Source organism: Spodoptera frugiperda, chromosome 20 (assembly GCF_023101765.2).
Source record: "Spodoptera frugiperda isolate SF20-4 chromosome 20, AGI-APGP_CSIRO_Sfru_2.0, whole genome shotgun sequence".
Classification (NCBI taxonomy): domain Eukaryota; kingdom Metazoa; phylum Arthropoda; class Insecta; order Lepidoptera; family Noctuidae; genus Spodoptera; species Spodoptera frugiperda.
In genome coordinates, this window is record NC_064231.1 from 10,333,146 (window position 1) to 10,354,670 (window position 21,525).

General features: G+C 35.5%; 3 protein-coding genes and 1 long non-coding RNA gene across 17 annotated transcripts in view; 2 read left to right on the top strand and 2 right to left on the bottom strand.

Annotated features, from left to right (window-relative positions):
* LOC118262157 (cyclin-G-associated kinase) overlaps window positions 1-21,525 on the bottom strand; it is a 95,317-nt gene that overhangs the window by 62,225 nt on the left and 11,567 nt on the right. For 2 of the 14 annotated variants that reach the window (XM_050701400.1, XM_050701413.1), the window contains 6 exons: window positions 12,336-12,649; window positions 11,920-12,091; window positions 11,470-11,695; window positions 10,711-10,909; window positions 10,360-10,521; window positions 8,060-10,212 (listed from right to left, as the gene is read on the bottom strand). In XM_050701400.1, the coding sequence (XP_050557357.1) occupies window positions 10,102-10,212; window positions 10,360-10,521; window positions 10,711-10,909; window positions 11,470-11,695; window positions 11,920-12,091; window positions 12,336-12,649 (1,184 nt within the window). In that variant the 3' untranslated portion in view covers window positions 8,060-10,101. Of the gene's footprint in view, window positions 1-8,059; window positions 10,213-10,359; window positions 10,522-10,710; window positions 10,910-11,469; window positions 11,696-11,919; window positions 12,092-12,335; window positions 12,650-13,342; window positions 13,382-13,720; window positions 13,930-14,240; window positions 14,399-14,884; window positions 15,075-15,320; window positions 15,485-15,687; window positions 15,916-16,225; window positions 16,344-16,510; window positions 16,740-21,525 lie in introns of those variants that run through there. The other 12 variants (XM_050701409.1, XM_050701412.1, XM_050701407.1 and 9 more) reach the window with 12 other exon arrangements.
* On the top strand, window positions 137-7,986 carry LOC118262159 (pre-mRNA-splicing factor ISY1 homolog). Its single transcript, XM_035573323.2, has 7 exons — window positions 137-301; window positions 433-455; window positions 749-912; window positions 6,164-6,367; window positions 6,632-6,781; window positions 7,215-7,306; window positions 7,767-7,986. Exons 1-7 carry the CDS (start codon window positions 299-301, stop codon window positions 7,941-7,943), a joined length of 813 nt encoding a protein of 270 aa, XP_035429216.1. The 5' UTR covers window positions 137-298; the 3' UTR covers window positions 7,944-7,986.
* Window positions 2,307-4,792, top strand: LOC118262158 (uncharacterized). Its single transcript, XM_035573322.2, has 2 exons — window positions 2,307-4,069; window positions 4,148-4,792. Exons 1-2 carry the CDS (start codon window positions 2,440-2,442, stop codon window positions 4,717-4,719), a joined length of 2,202 nt encoding a protein of 733 aa, XP_035429215.2. The 5' UTR covers window positions 2,307-2,439; the 3' UTR covers window positions 4,720-4,792.
* Window positions 17,228-21,306, bottom strand: LOC126911950 (uncharacterized). Its single transcript, XR_007706529.1, has 2 exons — window positions 20,741-21,306; window positions 17,228-19,110 (listed from the first exon to the last, which is right to left on the bottom strand). It is a non-coding gene; the product is annotated as an uncharacterized LOC126911950 (long non-coding RNA).

The window sequence follows — 21,525 nt, forward strand, 5'->3', positions numbered from 1 at the left end:
AAATTAAATTCTGCCTTTCATTATTTATTACATAATATTTACAACTGATAATAAAACTTAAAAACTAATAAAATAAAATAAAACAAAAAAACCAAAACTAATTTTGCGAAGGTCAAATTGTCAAACTGTCAAATATTAACTTGACATTTGTTAAATGACAGAAACGATTGAGGTTATAAAATGTTGTGTTTACCCCTTGTGATTGTGAATTAATTGATTTTTAAATATTAATAATTGTCGGTTTAGTATAATAAGAGTGTAATTTATAAGAAGTAAACAATTCTATCATCAAACAAAAATGGTAAGTGATTATAAGAGCAAATAGTTCTAAAACATTTTTTCCAATTTTACGCGTTGTTGGCAAACAACGCCAACATCTAGTAATATCTTAAAAAATATCGTTTACTAACTCTACTTTTGTTTTTCATTCAGGCTCGCAATGCAGAGAAAGCTATGTAAGTATAACTTTTATCAGAATCATCCTATTTGAAAACCAGTGGTTCAAAGTATTCCATTTGTAAAAATCTAGACATATTCTTTCTCCTACTGGAATAAATACTGTAAAATGTGACTATGCTTCTGGACTTTACATGATGAGGCGTATAGTCCAGCTATCAACTGTCACAGGCTGTTGATGAATGAAAACTAAAATGTTATACATTTAGATTTCCATAAAAATGAAATGTAGCGTTGTAGTAGTACTCTGTGCTGTCAATTAGGATAAATATAATAATAATTTGCTATGCAGGACTACCCTGGCCCGGTGGCGGGCTGCACAAGTACAAGAAGCAGGAGGACAGCGGGAGCGCAGACCATATCTCGCGTCAGAGTGCACAGATTTACCGCAAGCAGAGAAATGGAGACTGCAGATTGTTAGGGAAATTGCCAAAAAAGTTGCCCAGATACAGAATGGTAAGTGTATTTTATTTAAATCTGGTTTAGCAAGCACACAGTCTAGTTGGTGTCTTGTCATAAGAGTCTCTCAGCACCACTGTCTGATAAACATAAACCTTTTAAATTGCAATCTTCAACCTGCTTACCAAGCAAGGAGATTATGACAAACCTCTTTTTTGAAAAGGGAGGCCCATAGTGCGATAATGGACTATCACAGCCTGTGGATGATAGTGTAGGAAGCACATTTATTGCTATAAAGTCATCTTTAGAATTCAATGGGTAGATTGGAATTTAAATTAGGATTCAAACAACTGCAGTACATAATTATAATGTATTGTGGGTTGGATTCCCGCACAGAATCAATCTTCATGTGATTCATTAATAAATTGTTCCAAAAATGGGTGTGCTTGTCATTTGTAGTATCTGTTATAAATATTCTTGGGCCTTGGTTTGGATGCCTGATATTAATTTATACTTAAATTAACTGCAGACACAATAAAGGCGAACATCCTGGAGTAAAAGAGGTAAAGGTTGCATTACTTTCTTTAATGGCCTATTTCACAATATCTGGGTAGCAACAAACTATGTACTAGATAATTTTGGATATAGAACATAATTAAAAAAAAAAATGAATATAAACTAAAAAGAACTAATGAACAAAAAACTATAAGAAAGTGATGAAACAGGTAATTTACTTTGTTGGTATTATTTTTATACCGAATGGTTTCCTAATATGCTGTATGAAGACTATCTCTGTCTCTCTCTCTCTCTCTTATGACTGAATTAAAACCATATTACATATATTTATTTATACATATTTGTTATGGTTTTGGCTGATAATTTAGCGAAATAGTCCTAGTAGTTAAGCCAAAAAATGCATTATTCTCTTGGAGCTAATTTGAATACTCTTTACAAATACAGCATTATAACAGCCGCGCCGCAAGTCCGTTATATTCCTAGACAACCTACAACATTACAGCTTTTCTGTGGTCACGGACCATGAAGCTGATCCCACAGAGTTTAATAGGTACTTGATTAATTTCATTAGTTATTTTGTTTGTAAATTTCCATTTTTTATTTTTGGGTTTAGTTGAAATATTTAGTTGTATTATGCTTCTGTGGACAAGTACTACTTGTAGTTTCATTTAAATCATGTGAGTGATCTCCATACTATTAAACCAACTTTGTTATTCATCAAGAGAAATCTCTTGATGAATGTAAAATAATGTCAAAAGGTTTCTCTCACTCATGCATAACATTACTTATGCCAATTCTTATCTAGACTTGAAAATATACCACAAAGCTTATAATATTGATAGTTTTTTTCAATCAACCTTATTTTTCTATAAAAAGTAACACTCATGGGACTACAACTGGCATAGAAGCGATATATTTTTGATATCATCCAATTAGTGATTGTTTTTTAAAATATTAACCCAAATCTGTAAGGCTATGACTATCTCACTATGGCACCAATAATATAAAATGTTATTATTTTTTTCAACACAATATTGTTTTAATTCATAACATTTCAAACAAATTGAAATGGATGATGCCGATGCTACATCAATACAACTTTCAACTCAAGAACCTGATATAAATTTGGAAGCTTATCCGGCCCCAGAAGTACCCTTGCCAGCCATACCTTCACCGCTTATTATACCGTCACCACAGTTGTCCGTTGCAAAGTCTCCGCAACCGTCTGCAACGAAAACAAGTTCCCTGCGCAGTGCGACACCCTCGGCGCAGTCTCCTTTGTCTACAATACCTGACATTACCGTGCAAGAAGCCACACCTCCCGATACTTCGGACACGAATGTTGTACTAGATCCAGAAAAACTACTACCGCCTAAGGACATCATTAATCAAGATGAACTGGACTTCCTAGAAAAAAAAAGAAGTGAAGAAAGAGAGAAGAAGGAACCTTCGAAAGAGGACATATTCAAAGAGAACCTAAAATCCAAAAAAGAAGAAAAGCTACAGGAAGAATACTCCACTGTATTAGAACAGGTCCCGAAAGACACAAATAAGAAACCCCTGAAAAAGAACAACAATAGTATAAACGAACTGAGCCCAAAAAAACAGCCCACGAGGAAAACCTTTCACCCAGCAATAATGTCTAAGGACAAGAGTTCAAGAACACCGAGTATACGTCAGAGCAATTCGGAGAGTAAATCTATTACCGAAAAGTTTAACAAACTAAAAGAAACTGTCCATGATCTTGCAAGTGATATAGTGGATTCCAAACCGAATAACTTGACTACTAATATTGACAAGATAGCATATATGAGCAAAGCACTCACAAACGAAGCTAACGCTTTGAGACAATCTATAAAGTGTTTGACCGAAGATATCGAACGCACCAAGCTACAACTGTGCGACAGCTGTAAGGGAGAAGACGTAAATTTTCCGTATCACTTATTTCTCATTGAATTGATAGTAAATAAAATTCATATGAAATGTGAATGTTTCGAGATAGATTACAATAATTTGGTTATATCAGCCATATTTTTGGGAAAACCACCCATTATATTATATGATTCATCATTTGGCAAAATTGAAAATTTTGGTAAAATTAATGTTGGCAAATCGACCATGTTTGCTATGACGTACGATAAAATATGCAATATTAAAGAATTTGATATATATTTGCTCTTGACAAAACAGCCTCCATGTTCTACATGTGTAACGAAGATAGCTGAAACTCATATAGATTTCACAAGCGAATTTAACCAATTAAGAGAAGAACTTTGTAAGAAATGGACCACGGAACAGCCGCAAGACAATATATTGTGCACAACGTCTACGCCACTTTCTAAGAACATGTACTACTTGTCATGCTGTGATGGTGAAAATAGAGACTCAATAGGAGTTATTGAAGTAACAGTAAGGATGTCATTCTTGGGCAAAGAGATAACGACAGCTTTTTGTGCACCACCGAAACCACAAGAGACGTGTTTCCTTCACAAAGAAGACCAGGGCATGACCATGTATTCTTGTCATAAGGTTGAAATGAATGATCAGGGTAAAATACTACTCGACGAAGGAGTGATGACGAAAAAAGCTCCCACATGTTGCTCCGATCTGCCCAGACGATCAGATTCTCCACAATCGCAAATATCTAGCGCTCTCTCTAAACGGTGTTATGAACCTCCTGTGACTTGCTACGACTCTGGTAAGTTGTATCCGTCCTCTACAGTGTACTGCTATAAATGTCAGTTACCTAAAAAAAATTAATAATAATGTTTTCTAGATCGAGCACCAAAATATGATGAAATATATACCAAAATGAATGTCAATGAATTGAGGATCAGAGTTCCGAAGAGCAGTAAGGTAGAAAGAATTGGAAAATACGATAAGATTCAAGAATTATGCTCATGTGACAGTACAGCATATAATACCGGAGAACAAATACAATTCGAATTGCCAAAAGACGCTGCGTATCCCGAAAAGACTTATACGTCAAACTTGAAGTATACTTTGAAAGGACCTGAGAGACCGCCTGATAGGAAAGACAAGAAGATTATCAATGTAACACCCAGTAGCTGCCCTGTTCCTGTCAATATGGAGAAAGTTTTGCATCCACAGAAAGATGTGTTCATTTTAAAGATTGGTAAGAAATTGGAAACAAAAGAGAAAAAAACTGACCTTGAAATAGAACTGGTAACACCAAAAGGTCCTTATGAAAACAAACCTATAGAAAGTAACAATACTGGGCAACAGTGCAGTACTTCCGACATTCCGAAAAAAAATAAAAATAAAGGCAAAACTAAGAAAGCAAAAGGGAGCAAAGGAAAGAAAGGCAAAAAAGGGAAAAAGAAATAACACATACAGCTAACATTTTATCTATCATTAACTGATCTTAAGAATGTTTTTATATTAAACTTTTCAATACTAACCTCTGGTTATTATTTAAAGTAGTCACTGTTGCACTTCCCTTTACAAAAAATGAGAAGCACACATTATTATGAGATTATGATATTATAAACCACTCTTGTCCTAGAGGCAAATACGATTTCTCATATTTATAAACTAGCTATGCACGCGAGTTTGTACGCGTAGTAACATTTCCCACCTTAATATGGATCCCGCGGAAATTACATACGTAACTTCACGCCTGTGTCCCTTGGGGAAAGGCATAAACAATGGACCGCCAATTGCGGGGATTCTGGGATAAAAACCTATTTTGTGCTCTTCTTTCATTTTTGGTGATCATTTATTTTCTTATACTTTTATCAGTATTTGAACTTAAAATAAACTTCACCATTTTCAGAAGTCGGAATATATTAGTTATGGCGGTTTTCGAAAAATCTAAAAACTTAATTTAAAACACAATAATTAATCCAAATAAAACCGGCCAAGTGCGAGTCGGACTCGCTCATGAAGGGTTCCGTAACAGCAACTTTTATATTATGTCATCTACTGATGACATAATATAAAAATTTGTAAAATAACTTGGTTTTACATAGTGTTTGTATGAACGACAAAGTTATATTTGCGGTTTTTGAAAATGTTTTATTTCTTAAAAACTAATAATGATATCTGGTTCAAACCAATTTTCCTTGTTAGTTTCCATTGAAATCTACAGCATATATTTTTTTCAGTTTTCTCACTCTCTTATTTTAAAAGTTAGAGGGGGGGGGACACACATTTTTCCACTTTGGAAGCGTCTAACTTTCAAACGATTGATTTTGACGAAAAGTGGTTTTAGGAACCTTAATGTCTTTTAAAGACCTATTCATAGACACCCATCACGGATATATAAGCTAAAAAAAATTTTTTTTGAATCAGTTCTATGTATGGAGTGCCCCCCTTTAATTTTTAAATTTATTATTTTTTATTCAAAATTCTAATAGCGGTTACCGAAATACACCATCTTACAAAGTTTCAACTATGTAGGCCCAACAGTTTCGGAAATAAATGGCTGTGACATACGGACGGACGGACAGACAGACAGACATGACGAATCTATAAGGGTTCCGTTTTTTGCCATTTGGCTACGGAACCCTAATTACTTTCGACAACTCTGTGGGGCGTTTGACACTATATTCAAAAGGCATAGATATTTCTGAAAATATTACTGTAGATTCAGTTTACCATGGGACAAAATCGTGAATTTAATGAGTATTTTTAATTGTGGCCGTGGGGCCCATTTGTGTGGACTAGTACTTACTCATGTGTAGTGGATGCATTAAAAATAGACAGCTAATATATGACCCAGGTTAGATTATTATATACATTTTTTATTTTTAACAATTTTCCTTTCTAGCCGGTCTCGGTGAGTTTCGGATACGAGACTTGAATGATGAGATCAACAAGCTTATGCGCGAGAAACGTCACTGGGAAGTTCAAATCAAGTCATTGGGCGGGCCAGACCATGCTCGCGTTGGACCAAAAATGCTTGACCAAGACGGTAAAGAGGTACCCGGTAATCGAGGCTACAAGTACTTCGGAGCCGCTAAAGATCTACCAGGTTTGTGTTATGCTTTTATTCTGTAGTTCTATGTAAGTGCACCTTTGCCGACCCCATCAGGGAAGAAAAGACATTTCACCAACCACCCCTAAACCATCTTTTAAGTAAGAGTTACTTAGCGTAAGGGAGCACTAAACTTACCCCTTATTTGTACTGTTAGGTGATATTTATGGGCTTAAAATTTAAGAGAGAATGGTGAAAACGTGTAATAACTATGTTTATGCAATTACTGTTCTTAATTATTATTCTATCCATAACTACTAGGTGTACGTGAGCTATTCGAACAAGAGCCCCCTCCGCCACCGAGACGGACGCGTGCGGACCTCATGCGAGACGTAGACGCCGACTACTATGGATACAGAGACGACGACGACGGTCTCTTGATGCCACTCGAGCAGGAAGCTGAGAAAGAAGGTCAGTCAATAAAATCCTACCACTAATGCGAAATTTTGTGAGGATGTATGTTTCTATGTTGTGTTAATTACTCCTTCACGAAAAAACTACTGGGTAGAATTGGACGTCCAGAGATAGATTTAAAACAACACATCACATCTTAGAGTAAATTCTATCCCTGGAACGCGGGCGAAGCCCCTGGCGAAAGCTAGTATTTTATCATCTAAAGTTACTTCATCTTAAAACTCATGAACACTACCTTTTTTAAGCATGAAGTCCATTGGAAACTCAATTTTTAACACCAAGTGGTAAAATAAACCTTCATTAATTAAAGCCATCATCCTTCATTAAAGCTATCTGGTGAGCAAAGCAAGCTTTATGGTTTCTACTGCTTTACCATTTCATTCAGCCAGTAACTAGAGAGCAATAATACATTTTTACCTATTTTTAACAGCCATAGCAAGGGCAGTAGATGAGTGGAAGAGAAATAAGGAGGAAAACAAAGATCAAGATTTGCCCGAGGAAGAAAACATTTATCCAGAAGATGTAAGTCATTTATGTAATTATTATATTATGTATAATAAAAATAAGTCGGGTTTTCCTTCCTAACGCTATAACTCCAGAACGCACGAACCGATTTCCATGGTTTTGCATTTGTTGGAAAGGTCTCGGGTTCCGTGAGGTTTATAGCAAAAAAAATTTAGGAAAAAAGACATGGTGGCGAAACGGAGTTCGCCAGGTTTGCTAGTGTATAATAAAAATAAGTCGGGTTTTCCTTCCTAACGCTATAACTCACGAACCGATTTCCACGGTTTTGCATTTGTTGGAAAGGACTCGGGCTCTGTGAGGTTTATGGCAATAAGAAAAAAGCAGGTAAACAGGGATAATCATTGGTGGCGAATAATACAAGAAATGTTTGCTAATCCAAAAATTTTATAAATTACAATGAATACTTGAATTAATTTTATCAACGTTTATAATGTCGACGTATAATTGTTTGTTATAGCCGGACGACAAGAGAATAGAAGAAGAGGATGAAAATGGCGAGCCGGTCCGACAAGTAGTGACGTCACATGTAGCAGTGCCATCGCAGAAGGATATAGAAGAAGCTTTACTGCGGCGGAAGAAACAAGAGTTGCTGGAGAAATATGGCTGTATGGATATCAAGCTGGAACAAAGCTGACCAGCACTTAGATAGTATCATAATAAATAAGTATTTTTCCAAACACGTCTTTTATTAAGGTTAACGTTAAGTTGGGGTAACAAATCACAATGAGACATTGTAAAGAAACAAAATAATAATTTTCAAATTACTTTATTTTTCAGAACAGATTTGTTATTTAGACATAGGTACGTTCATCTAAGCAAAATATACACGATATTGGTGATATTGGTACTATTTACTGGCTCTAAACCATATTGCAGTAACAACATAGACTGTTAAATAGGCCTAACTACATAATTACAAAAATGGAGACTCCCAAACGAATTGCATGGTGATTCAAAATGTCGGATGAACTAAAGCCTCATACTAAGTTCAAAATACTGATTGAAATCATTCATAAGAGTAGTCTACAGATAGTATAAGATTCATTTTAATCAACAACTATTTTTACGATAATGGACACCCGACTACGCTTATATAAATAGGAATGTATAAACTTAACTTTACCGTAAGCTCTCAGAGAACTAATTAATTAACATCTAACACCAAGTCCTGAAACCTAAGGGAAAATAAAACATCTCACTTTACCATCGACAATATTCAAAGTAACGGCGAACCGTGCTGCATTGATAAACTTGCGCGAATTTCCGTTGCTTTACCTTAGTAATTGGTTTCATAAGAGTTGTATTTATGCGACTAACGATAGTAAATCAAGTACATAACATAATCTTTCATAAATAAAGATTTATATAATTAGGTATCTGTATCGTTTAAAACGGTTTTTCTCCCGAACATATTTATGTCCTAATTCATAGATAAATTCAATATCAATAATAGTAAGTAGTAACATAATAAAGCGAAGTAAAGAAGCTGTATTTCTACACTCCACATAGATACACAGCACATTATTAATAGACTATAACTTCGAGTTAAAGAATAATTTTCTTAACGACAATAAACCGTAACTTTGATTTTCTTTTCATACATTAACTCCTCATGATATTAAATATCTAAAATACATTTTGTTCTATAATATGTACGTGAGTGTACTAAAATACAACATTTAACACTATTAAGTATCGCCCACAAATTATGTTAATGATGAATGAGTCTATAATCAAAAAATAATCTTTATATTCGTTCACATATGATTCGAATTGCAATGGATCTAAATAAACTTATACATTTTACCTACTGAACTATGGAATAATGTACAATTCGCTATCGTAATATCTGACCGCCTTCTGGAGTTAGTATATATGTAAGTTGCTTTGTAATGGCACTTCTATACAATAATCTCTTAAACGTGACCATATTTATTGCACGGGTTAATTTCATAACAACACCTAAACAAAATGCAATCGGAAGACATGACATCATAGATCAAGTAAAATAATTACGTAATGAAAAGCCAAGGTTTATAAGATTTACTTTGCTTGGGTAGGTATTTCATGCAATTTTTTTTGTCTTGTAAACTTTGACAGTTATGCCACAGTAACAATTATTATTTTATTGTCCAAAGTGGTATAATGCTTATAAACCTCGGAAAGGCTTTATGACTAGCAGAATCTTTTGCCAAATATGTCATCTAGTGTATTGTAAGAGTGCAGTGTACTTTGCATTTCTCATGCTTGTATTGGCAGTTCAAAATCAAATAAAAAAATATATCCAATTAGCGTTTATAACACTATCAGTATCTGTAGATAATTCTTCAAGACATCTGTTACGGAATATAACTCATATTCTGATGAAATGCGACATTCTAAGAATCTACTAAAAAGCTTGCATTAAATTGGGGCTACATCCAAACATCAATGTAAGATTATCCACAAAGTCAACACTTGATTTAATAAACTATTAATGAATTTATCACAATTCTAATTTACACTTAGCGATATAAACAATATCGGTAAGACATTCGCGTAAAGCGTTCTTATACTTCAAACTTGCTTTCTGAATACACGCCATTAGCAAGGTCTAACTACATAAACATATATTTTATTAATATACTGAATTAGTCTCCTATGTACACGAGTAGTGAACAGATGGAGTGCTAGTTCAGAGCTCTCGTATGAACACACCTCACACATGCTTGATTACATCGACAAACACGTGTTCGAGATCTCCATTACGACTAAATACTCCGTGTTTATAATGGTGTAAGCTGCACTAACATTTAAGACTGGAACAAGTTCTGTTGTTTGGCGTCGTTTTCAAAATCACTCCAAGCATTATTCAGTTCCATGAAGATCATTTTCGCTATGTTCTCGTTGGGTGTGCCCATTTGCTGTAAACAAAATTTAAACACATCAATCTATTGGTTGAACTGAATTAAATAGTCTTTATGTAGAAACAACAACATTAATTTAATCTATTATTATTTTAGTCCTTTTAGGCTTTGAAATAAAGTTGAAAATCGGTAGAGAAGAATTACCTTATCTGGATGTACAGCGAGACACGCTTTCCTATAGTTTCGCTTGACGTCTGCGGGAGTGACGAGCTGCGACATGTCGCACCGCGTCCAGCGACACTCCTCCCACACCACGGTGTGCAGGGAACATAGCAGAGCTCGGATGTTCGCCTTCTTACCCTCCGTCTGGGGAACAAATATTGAAATAATTATCAGGAGCTTGTGTCACAATTTCTATGCTTAGCGCGCAACTTTAAAGGATACTGTCCATCTTTTGGTGACTGCTCGCAACTTACGCGGATACACAGTATACCAGTATTTTTATCACGTTTACAAACCTAAGTTGTAATTTATCTGTCGACAATGGAAACTTACCCATTCATGTATTTTCAGTTTCTCTGGGTCCATATCCTTTACCATTTCCTCTTTCCTCATGGCGTTCATGGTCTTAGGGCCAGTGTCTCGCTTGGATGCGAAGTCGTATCCTTGACTGCCGAGCAGATCACCGAACACATCCATTGGTTTCCGTTGTTTTTCATCAGCTGGCGTTTTGGCTGGTTCGAAGTGAGCTCTACTGCAAAATACAGGAAACACTTAATAAATAATAGATGGTGGGATCAAGTCAAGTTTTAGCTGATCCGTTGCACTAACAAAATATAAACGCGTAAATATTGACAAAAAAAAGCTATTAAATAACTAAGAAAACCAACAAATCTATCTTTAGAACTGCAAACATAAACTGAGATGACCTTACTAATTATTATGCATTGATGAATCTTACTAGATCTTGTCTCAAAACATTTCAAATAAACAACCAGTCAAAGTCAAAGTCAAAATCATTTATTTCAAATAGACCAGGAAGGCACTTTTGAACGTCAAAGCAAATATAATAATATTAATAACGTCTGTCTGTCGGTCAGTCCTCTAGTGAAGCTATTTGCTCGTTCCAAAGTGTAGATTCCTATGGAGAAGAACGAGCAAGAAACTCCATAGGTTACTCTTTTTCAATCAGATTTACAATACAATTCTTGGTTACATTGTTTCGATTACTTCTGTAGCCTATAATGATGATAAGCACAAAATTGTACACCAATTGTACACAACCTTTTAATTCGTAGAGGACATTAGACTTACTTATAGTCGGGTTGGTGTGCGGGAGTGTGAGGTTGGTGCGCGGGCGTGTGTGCGGGCGAGGCGCGCGGCGTGGGCCCCCGGCTGGGGCCCGCCGACAGGGACGCGGCGCCCGCCGCGGGGCCCGCTGGGAGGGTACTACCCAGTACTCCTAGCTCTGCGAACGGATCCTTACGTTGTCCTGCCGTAGTTGGCTGAGCTTTCTCCAACGGTACGCTTTGTGGACGACCTGGAATAAAGCACGGAATCTTCATCAATATGCTGCTAGAAACTAGAACAACGTAGTATAACAAGTAATAAACATAACTATTAATCGCACAGAATGTACGCGCAGTGCTTGGTGTGTTTCTTTTGATATTTTTGGGACCAGCTAATAAGTAATTTATTTCATTTTTATTTATTTGCTTTCTTTAAATACATAGGTATAAGCAGTATAGCTATACTAGTACTCACCTTCGTCCTTAATCAGCGGCGTAAGCAACGTCTCAATCTTCGGCAAAGGGTCGTTAAGGCCGAAGGGATCGAAGTTGAGCGGGTCACTTGAGTTCACGTTACCCTTCACCTCAGGTTGCTCCGTCGGTGGCGGAGCGGGCAAATCACCGAATATAGACTCCGTTGGAAACTGCTGCAATGATAAAAAGTTTTAAATGAGAGGACAAATATATGTCAATAGGATATTAATACAACGTCGCACTTGTAATAGTTTAATCTCATAGTAACTATTCTTTCTTTGAGCAGAAACACTACATTGCTATATTTTTCACGTTGAATCTCTGTGAGGGAATCACTCCATTTTAGTAGACCATTTGTGCCAAAGCATGGCTCCCTCATGTGAAACAATGAGTGAAATCAAAACAAAAATAACCAACCTGCGCTGCCTCCCCCTTGTTTCCACTGAGGAAATCTCCGAATCCATCATCAGTCTGCTTCTCCATCATTCCAAAGAAGTCGAAAGAGTCATCAGACTTGAGTTTCTTCTCTGGTTTCGTTTCTTGAGGTTGTGGGGTGCCAGAGTTGAGGTTTAGGAAGTCTACTGTACTGTCGGAGGGGGCGGGGTCAGGTTGGGGTTGGGTGGACGGTGGTGGGGGACGTTGGGGTGGCAGGGGGGAGGGGGGAGCGGGCCGGGATGGACGGCTGGGACGACTGGGGGGCTCTGGCTCCCGAGGTGGGTAGTCTGCTGTTACTGTGGATGATACGTATTTGTTAATAATGTAAACATGTGATATTTGGTGGTTTTTTTGGTTTGCGGATTTAGTTACATAGATAATTTGAGTATGATAGTGCCAAAACAATATTAAATTATTAGAGTACAAACCATACAATTTTAATGGTAATGAAATAAACGATGTTTATGGTATACACGATTAATACAAATATCACTACAAAAATATGTTTTTATTGGTTATAAAACTTTTTACTTCATGAATATGAATACATTCATTTGTTAAACACATGCATTAGACATATAAATAAAACTTTTGCCTAATCAGAGGTGCACACTATAATGAGAAAGTGGAACAAATATGAAGAAAAATAAAATTGATTAATATACCATTAGTAATCATAGACAAACTAAATGAGGTTAAAACTAAATTTTAATGTGTTAGTAATTCACTATACAATGACATAATACCTCGTCCTATATTGCATTGTTATTGCTATGTCTTTCATTAAATCACAGTATTGAGTTTACAGTAAAAATACCACTTAGGAAGCAGAACAACTAGTAGGCCTGTTCTGCAATATAAGTATAAAATAAAATAAAAACATTTAGATTTATTTTACAACCAGTGCGTGGAATAATGATGTGACAGTTGGATGTCAACAATAAAATGTCCAACTAAATGAATGATCTAAACACAACACTACAACATACTTGTCTTTGGTACTGCGGCGGGATTCTTGCGAAGATTCGCTGCATAAACAAGATTGATGTACACAGATACATATATAGACTGGACATACAATACATAAACTAAAATATATAGAAGTGCATGTTATGTTAACTTTTCACTTGTTAATAGGAACTGTAAATAAAATTTACAGTTTACATACGTAAATTATTGGAGGCTGCATGATGTAGCTTACCACACATGTAACTCATAAATTGTGAGCTCCGATATGGCTCAAAATAAGTCGTGTATTCTCTAAAAATTTACGAGGGTATGCCGTAAATATACCTACGCTCTCAAAATAGATATCAAAATTACATAATTTAGCAAAACAATACAAAACTAACTTGAAAAAAACTTACCGAAGTTATCAATAGTCTCATCTCTTTCAAGGGTGGTAGAGAAGAGTACATCAGGCGTCCGGATGGGGAAGGAATGGTCTTCTTCCCAGAGATCTGAACGTGGCTTGCGTCTCTCACCATTCTGTACTACCAGGCTTATAACCGCGGTAGTGTTGTTAGAGAAGTGGTCGTTTACTGGTAGAGACTCGTCTATACCGTCGATTTCAGACCTAAAGTAAATGACAACATGCCCAAATTAACATTTAGATTGGATGACTTCAGGAAATATTAATAGCTTTTCAATGGAAAACATTAGAAAGAGCCACCAAACATGTACTTATACGCCAGATTTAAGCAAGATGTTTTAGTGTAATGGGCCTAAACATTCTAAGGTCATGCTATCAGTGAGAATTTCAAGGATGAAAATTTAATAACAGTTTAGCCCGTCTTGATGAAAATTGAGGCGTCATATTTATGTCTAAAATAGCGATCAGTTAACAAATATAGAACACCGAAAATAGTAGTTCCAAACGAGTATTACCTATTAAACTTAATGTGATGCTGATCTACGGATAGGAAGCCAGTGTGGAAGTGTAGAGAGAGTACAGGCACGGAGTGTACGCGGCCCAACTGTTGGCGCGCGTGGTACATACACACCGCCACGTCGCCCACCACCGTCGTGTCTAGGGGGAGGGTCACCTGGGGACAAACATCATACTGTAAAGGGAAGCTACAATAACCAGGGGCCTTAGTCTGCTATTACACTTGTGTCAGAATGGTCGATCATTGAGCAGTGCAATAGGGACGGAGCTAAGTAGGTTGTATAGCTCCAGACACAATTGTAATAGCAGACTAAGGCCCCAGGGGTTTACAGAGGAGCTTAACTAAAGGGTTCATGCTACTACAGAACTTTTTGATTTCAAGACTTTCGACCCAAGTGTTTAGAAGGCGCAAATCAAAACCCTGATATTAATCGGTGATAATAAAAGGAAGGTGCTATTTTTCAACACCAAATACCAAGTTTTTTTTCTGTTAGTGCAATTTAATTTAGTTTATAATATTCATGGAGTTGTTCCATTACTCGCTTGATATATGACTGAGCACTGGATCTTAAGCTACACTAGCGCTACTAATAAATAACACATGAATAAACAAAAATTCGTCAAAATGTAAAAATTAACTCACTTTTCCCTCAGCCATGCTATAAAGATGCAGTCTATCGTAGTCTTGTAAGGTAGACAGAAGCATTCTATCTTCGTTGTATATTTCTATGTAAGGTCGGCAGCCGTCCCGCGCCTTAGTGAACAGTGGTACTGGTTGGATAGTCAGTGATACCAGTGTCACTGGTCGGAAGTGGGGGAGAATTGGTTCAGGCCTGGAAATAAATAAATGGTTAGAAAGGATAGGTCACACAAATATGTCAGCAATGTTATTTAATGGTGAAAAACATGAATTATTCTTCATCATCAAGGTGATAGCGTACTCCTTTTTGAAAGTTCGGCATTGCATCTGTAACTTCTCTGGTGTCCATAAGCAACGCTAATCTCTCTTTTTTACTTCTTTCTATTTTCGATTTGTCCAAAACTGTATAGTAAGAAGTAACAATATATAATAAACTCACCTAATAATATTAGAGAGATAGTACAAGTATCGCAGCTGGCTCGGCGGTATGTTGATGGGCGTGCGTTTAACTGCGAACATTTGCAGCGCGTCCTCCGGTACTGTCACCAGCTTCGCGTACAGGAGTAACCCACACACCAGCATACATGACATTTGCTTACCATCCTGGAACATCACATGACTTTGGTAAAATTGTCAATTTGTGCATAAATAGCACTAAAGGAGAGTGTGATAGCAAAATATGCTATGTATATAACATAATAATATTATTCTTGTTTACATAAAACTTACCAAGATTACCTAACCAAAAACAAACTCTAGCACTAACACAATAGAGGTGACATCACTGTAACAACGTAACAACGTACCTGGCAAGTAATAACAGCGGCCTGTCGGTCATCTTTCCCTAAGTACTGGTACATATGCTGCAGCAGCGCGTAGCAGGGCGCCAGTAGCGGCGCGCGGTGCGCCGGGGTCGGCCACAGGGCGCGCACCGCGTCCGTCACAGGCACGTGCCGCGGGAACGACAGTCTGCAGCCGCGGCACGCGTTGTAGATACTGTACTTGCCGCCCGGGTGACGGCTCTCTAGGTACGCCTGGTGATAAAAGGTGAAAATATCATAATTATTGTTGCTAACAATAATAGAATAGATTTTGACATTGTATAAAAGATCCCCAATGACCGCAGTGCTTGTCAACGTTATTGATATAAATTCTTTTTAGGACAGCCTTTTAGCATGTCACTTTACGTTGCTGTTTAAAAACAAACATATTATGAACAAGAAACTCCTGAATTTAATAAATGTTTATTTCGTCCACGAGTTATTGGCGGCATAAAGAATATGTAAATAATGGTGTAGATTCAAGTGTATAATATAAACAATCTAGAGTGAATAATAGTCTTACCCTGACATCATCGATGTGGTTGGTTTTGTAAGCACTCTCCAAGCCCTCAGACGGGTAAGGCATCACTATAATACGACTAGTTATGTAACTTATATCCAAGTCTGTTCTAGCTATTGACCTGCAACAAAAATATATATTAATTTTTTAATATACCAATAAGAACCGATGGGTAAATCGTTCATAGTACTTGACTGATTTTAGAGAAAACAACACATTTGTTCTGTCACTACATCACATACATAAGAACAAATAAATAACAATTACAAATAACACTACAATACTCACTGTTGTACAGTTTGCATAACCTTCGAAGAGGTATCCTTCAAATTCTTCAGGAAGCTTCCAGCGCCTCCTTTAATAGAAGAGAATAGCCCTCCGGAGTTAGCAGGAGTCGCCGGCAGAGGGGGTTGGTAGTGGGGAGCCGCGGGGGGCCGAGCGGGCGGTGGGGGGCGGCTCGGCTCTGGGGGCCGCGAGTTAGGCACCTCTTGGCTGTTTGCCACAGGATCTTTGCCAGCTAAAAGTAAAAAAGAAAGTATTAATTCACATTCTATTCATGTTCCTTATTTGAGTTGTGAGCGCGTTCAATATTATTTATAATAAAATTATACCATTGATTTTCAAGGCTTTTTGTATTTAGTTTGTATGGGATTTCTCATGAAAGAAAATTCTATAAGGACAACATGTTTTCCTTCCTTTTATGTACGTTTTTTAATATGAATTCTGTGAATGTAGACCACAATATGTTTCCTAATGTTAAACGCGACCAAATAACAATGTCATTGATTATAATTATTACGAGTGTGTAGGTAATTATTTAGCGACGACACTCATGACGAATTCAATTAGTATTACTTGCTGTCTCACTCTTACAATTTTCTCTGTGTCAGTTGTGTACGTGGTCTTGAGTGTCGTCACAAAATAATCGTGTTATATGAATATTGGCAAATATTCAGTAGTAAGTGTTCCTTCACAAGGTTCTTGGACGTTACAAAAACAACTTAGTTGAGTACTAGATATTTATTTCTAACATTAATTTATCTTACATGTTTACACTTACGGCTAAGTAGTAACAAAAATATTGCTCGTCTAAACACTAACTCTTTTAAATTAACTATTCGAATATAGTATAGGTAAAACAAAATCACTGTTATTTTTCTCAAATCACATAGTACTGAATCATACAAAAAGTTACGAAAAATATTTAGAATATAATGAAAACTTTTTAAAAATCACAACAATATTTTAACAACATAATATTATGGAACATATCTTTAATAAAATATATAAAAATAAACAATTTTACTTACCTATTGGTAATAAATATCTACTGGGATCTCAACAACGCACCATTTTGGCGCATTTTCGATGAAATTGTATAAGAAATAAAAAAAAATCTAAATATTTCGAAAATACCGTAAAGTCACAAAACGTTAAAATAGGAAGCTCCAAGACTTTAATAAGACATAAATGGCTAGAACCAGGAGTAATATTAATCGTCTACAAATATTTGTAACCTCTATGGTAAAAAGACGAAAATGCGTCAACGTGGTCTGTTGCTTACAGAAACCACAATTTTAATACTTTATAAAACATTCCACCGAACATTTGAAACTATAGAAGACTTTATTAATAAAATAGAATATATTTTCTATTCACTCAGACATATTTTTGCCAGTAAATTTATAAATGAGCAAAATACTATTCTTCTTACAGTAGTGTAAATGTAAACTTGATCTAGTAAATTCAAGTTAAGAATATTTGTATGAATAAACTGGGGCTATAATGCTTATTTTTGCTTAAATGGAATATAAATTAAAAGCACCTATAAAATAATGTATTTTATACTATAAAGCTGTTGGCAAATATAAATGCCTTTTCCTAACTATGGTTATACATTAAATCATTATTTCTGAAGCTCAAATATTTTTTATTCCCCACATTATAAACAGTTTCTCACAGCGCAATTTGATTTGGTTTTCTAACATTTATTTTTATTTTTGACACTCACGAGGGCATTATTTATTATTTTACGTTGCAAGACAAACAGATCTATATTTTAGATATCATCCATTAATTTGGTAGCTACTAGAATAAAAATGGAACAATTATACCTACCTAAACTGTGTTCAGAAAAATGCACTATAATTCAATTAGATTCTAAAAGTACCGAGCAGAGTTGTAAATAGGTACAAGGTGTATATTACAAAACAGAAACCTTAAACTCGTAATTACATAACAATTATGGTAACATATAATACTATCGACCGACGACTTCACTTTTGTACCTTTTCATGGAATATTTGGAATATTTACTGACAGTAGCGAAGCAAGGATTATTATCATAAGTCGAATATAATGTCTATTATAAGACAATCCAATGGGTATTGATAAGTAGTAAGAGCTATACTAAAATCTAAGTAGAGGACGGACCTAAGATGTCTAGAGCCTTGGGATTATTCATATACCAAGAGAATTGTAATATTATTGTCATCGTTTAAACTGTATAGAGCACACCACTCTATACAAATATGTTTGGCAGACAGAGTATACTGATCACAAAAATAACTGCCATTCAAAAATAAGGTACAATCATTTTAAAAAACCATAAATTTAAAAATAATAATAAAAAACAATATTGGTACATCTCAGCCAAACACAAACAACCAGCGAGTGGTTTATAAATTACTCTAAAGGCAATAACAACATTATTAATATTAAGTAGTTAAACATTAATAAATAAAACAATGAATACTCATCATTGCGAGCATATCCAATGGTTCTAGCAAGCGTCAATGTGTGATGGGTGTCCGATGCAAGGGTTCATGCTAGCGCAGCGGGTCATTTAAACGAGAAAACTATTGGGCATCCGAAAAAGTTGAAAACACCTAAAATGAAAAAGAAAACATGATATGTATTGCATACACATTATTCTACAAGGCAGAAGTCCCGAGCCTCGTCACACCTACATCTACAGCTGGACAATCGGTTCAAATCGTTCCACTAGCGGACATTATATCAGATAAAATCAATTAATCAACAGATTGGACGTAAACACTTAACACAGTTGCGTTGATTACTACGTTTATCTAGCACTTATGTTTATTAGAAATACGACCGGCTAGCGCGACACAACGCATTCACTCAACATGGAAAATAGTTTCATTATTTTAGCAAACCGAGGCGCGGGACTTCTGATACTACGAACAGGTACATGCAATGTGTTATGACCATTCAAAAGAAATAAAATATAAGCACTGATTCCTCGTTCAAGGCTAACATGCATGGCAAATTCCATTCATAAATATTTTTTTAAACAACAGTAAGTTTAAGTGTCTTTTTTTCATGCCTCGATATATTAGTTGAAGGTAGGACATATCGCATACTGTTAAGCCTACATAGTTCATATATCTAATAGTAGAAATCTTTCAAGATAAGATAAAAATATTTGTAACAGTCATAATTGAGATATAAGTACTTTTATAGCGGTTCAATGCAGATGAGGTCGAATTAATGGTAAAAATGTATATAAAAATAATTATTGTTAATGAAATAATCAATTGAAAAGTCATAAATATACAAATAAATTTGTCCTGATTAATATAATTAACAATAGATACTAGTATAGGAATGAAATTAAAATAATATTCAGTAGCAGGAAAGCGGAGCAGACTCATGACACTAAATTAACATGTATAAAAACTAAATTGCCTAATAAAAGAACCGTCCAATGGAGACAAAATGGATATTCAAATAAGTATAAATAGCGAAACCGACTAAAGATGAGTGTGTATAATATGAAGCCATATCACGACATTTTATTATATTTCTTAGCACGTTACGACTGCCCACTTGCACCTTATGACCCAAGTGGGCGGGTAAAACCTACGCTCTGCGATCAATTGCGACACTCCTACGCATTATTCAGTTTCAGCATAAAAGACGGAATAAAAATAGACTAATCTATGATATTATATTGGAAAATGTTATTAGGTAATCAATCAGATTTATATTTATGTAAATATGTATGTAAGTGCAAAAATTATACCTTTGTTCTAATTATAGAAATCAATTGTGTGTAATTGAGCTCAAATATAGCGCTTCATTAACTGACGTTTTAATGGTCAGTTATCACGCAAATTATAATTGTTTAGGTGCTACCTATATTATTTGTACTATACTCAGTTAGGTCTCAGGCGTTAGTTTCTAAAGGCTAATGCCCTGTGTTGTCATACAAACAGTATGGATGTGCATACGCATCCAACTTAGATACAACCACTACTTCAACTATCCTTCTAGTAAATACCCTAAGCAAAACTTGTATTAGACGACATAATAATTAAAAGTGTTAATTAGAAGAAAATCGAATGAATGCATGTTAGTTGGTATTATTATTAGATTTGTACAACGGTGCCTACTAATGTGCAACCAGACTACAGTGCGTACCATCATGTTAGTAGAAAGCGAACGTGAATCTGATCAGTAACACAGAGCATGTTACAAACACATTATACCCACGTTTGTCCACACGGAGCGCCCAGACAGATCTCACTTTCGACATCTGTGCCACTCAAAATGCGTTAGAAATAAAATCAAACGACGGCTGTGAAGAATATACTCATTTATTTATCTATATTAAGCTCCCACATGACTAAATAATAATATGCACAACAGAAATAATGATTCAATGACATAAATGTTAAGACATAGTGTTCATAGAAACACCAACTCTGGTGATATCAACTAATGACAAAAGTATGAACGTTAAACATCATGTAATCTATCTATAATATCATATAAATCTACTCTAATTCAATACTTGTACCTCAGTTTAACATATCATTTCCTCATATTGTCTGGAAAGTTTGGACTGATCCATGATTTTAATCATAGTGTTTGATTGCATCAACACAATATTCATAATAAGATGTGATAACAAGCAGTGTAATAGAATACACCGATCTAAATAATAGACTAGTTATATACACACAAATAACTTAAAATATAAGAGCCAAAAATATATTCTACGTGACAAGTGCGCGAAGGTGCCGTGTTCACCAAGCCACCGATACCGTTAAATGCCAACACGACCGTCCTATATTGCATTGTTATTGCTATGTATTTCATTAAATCACAGTATTGAGTTTACAGTAAAAATACCACTTAGGAAGCAGAACAAACTAGTAGGTTTATTCTGCAATATAAGTATAAAATGAAATAAAAACATTTAGATTTATTTTACAACCAGTGCGTGGAATAATGATGTGACAGTTGGATGTCAACAATAAAATGTCCAACTAAAT

Excerpts from the sequence above, each read along its gene's own strand:
- LOC118262159 (XM_035573323.2), top strand. Across the intron at positions 456-748 it reads CGCAATGCAGAGAAAGCTAT|GACTACCCTGGCCCGGTGGC; the intron begins GTAAGTATAACT and ends TTTGCTATGCAG. Across the intron at positions 6,782-7,214 it reads GCAGGAAGCTGAGAAAGAAG|CCATAGCAAGGGCAGTAGAT; the intron begins GTCAGTCAATAA and ends TATTTTTAACAG.
- LOC118262158 (XM_035573322.2), top strand. The coding sequence starts at position 2,440 with ATGGATGATGCCGATGCTACATCAATACAACTTTCAACTCAAGAACCT. Across the intron at positions 4,070-4,147 it reads TGTGACTTGCTACGACTCTG|ATCGAGCACCAAAATATGAT; the intron begins GTAAGTTGTATC and ends AATGTTTTCTAG.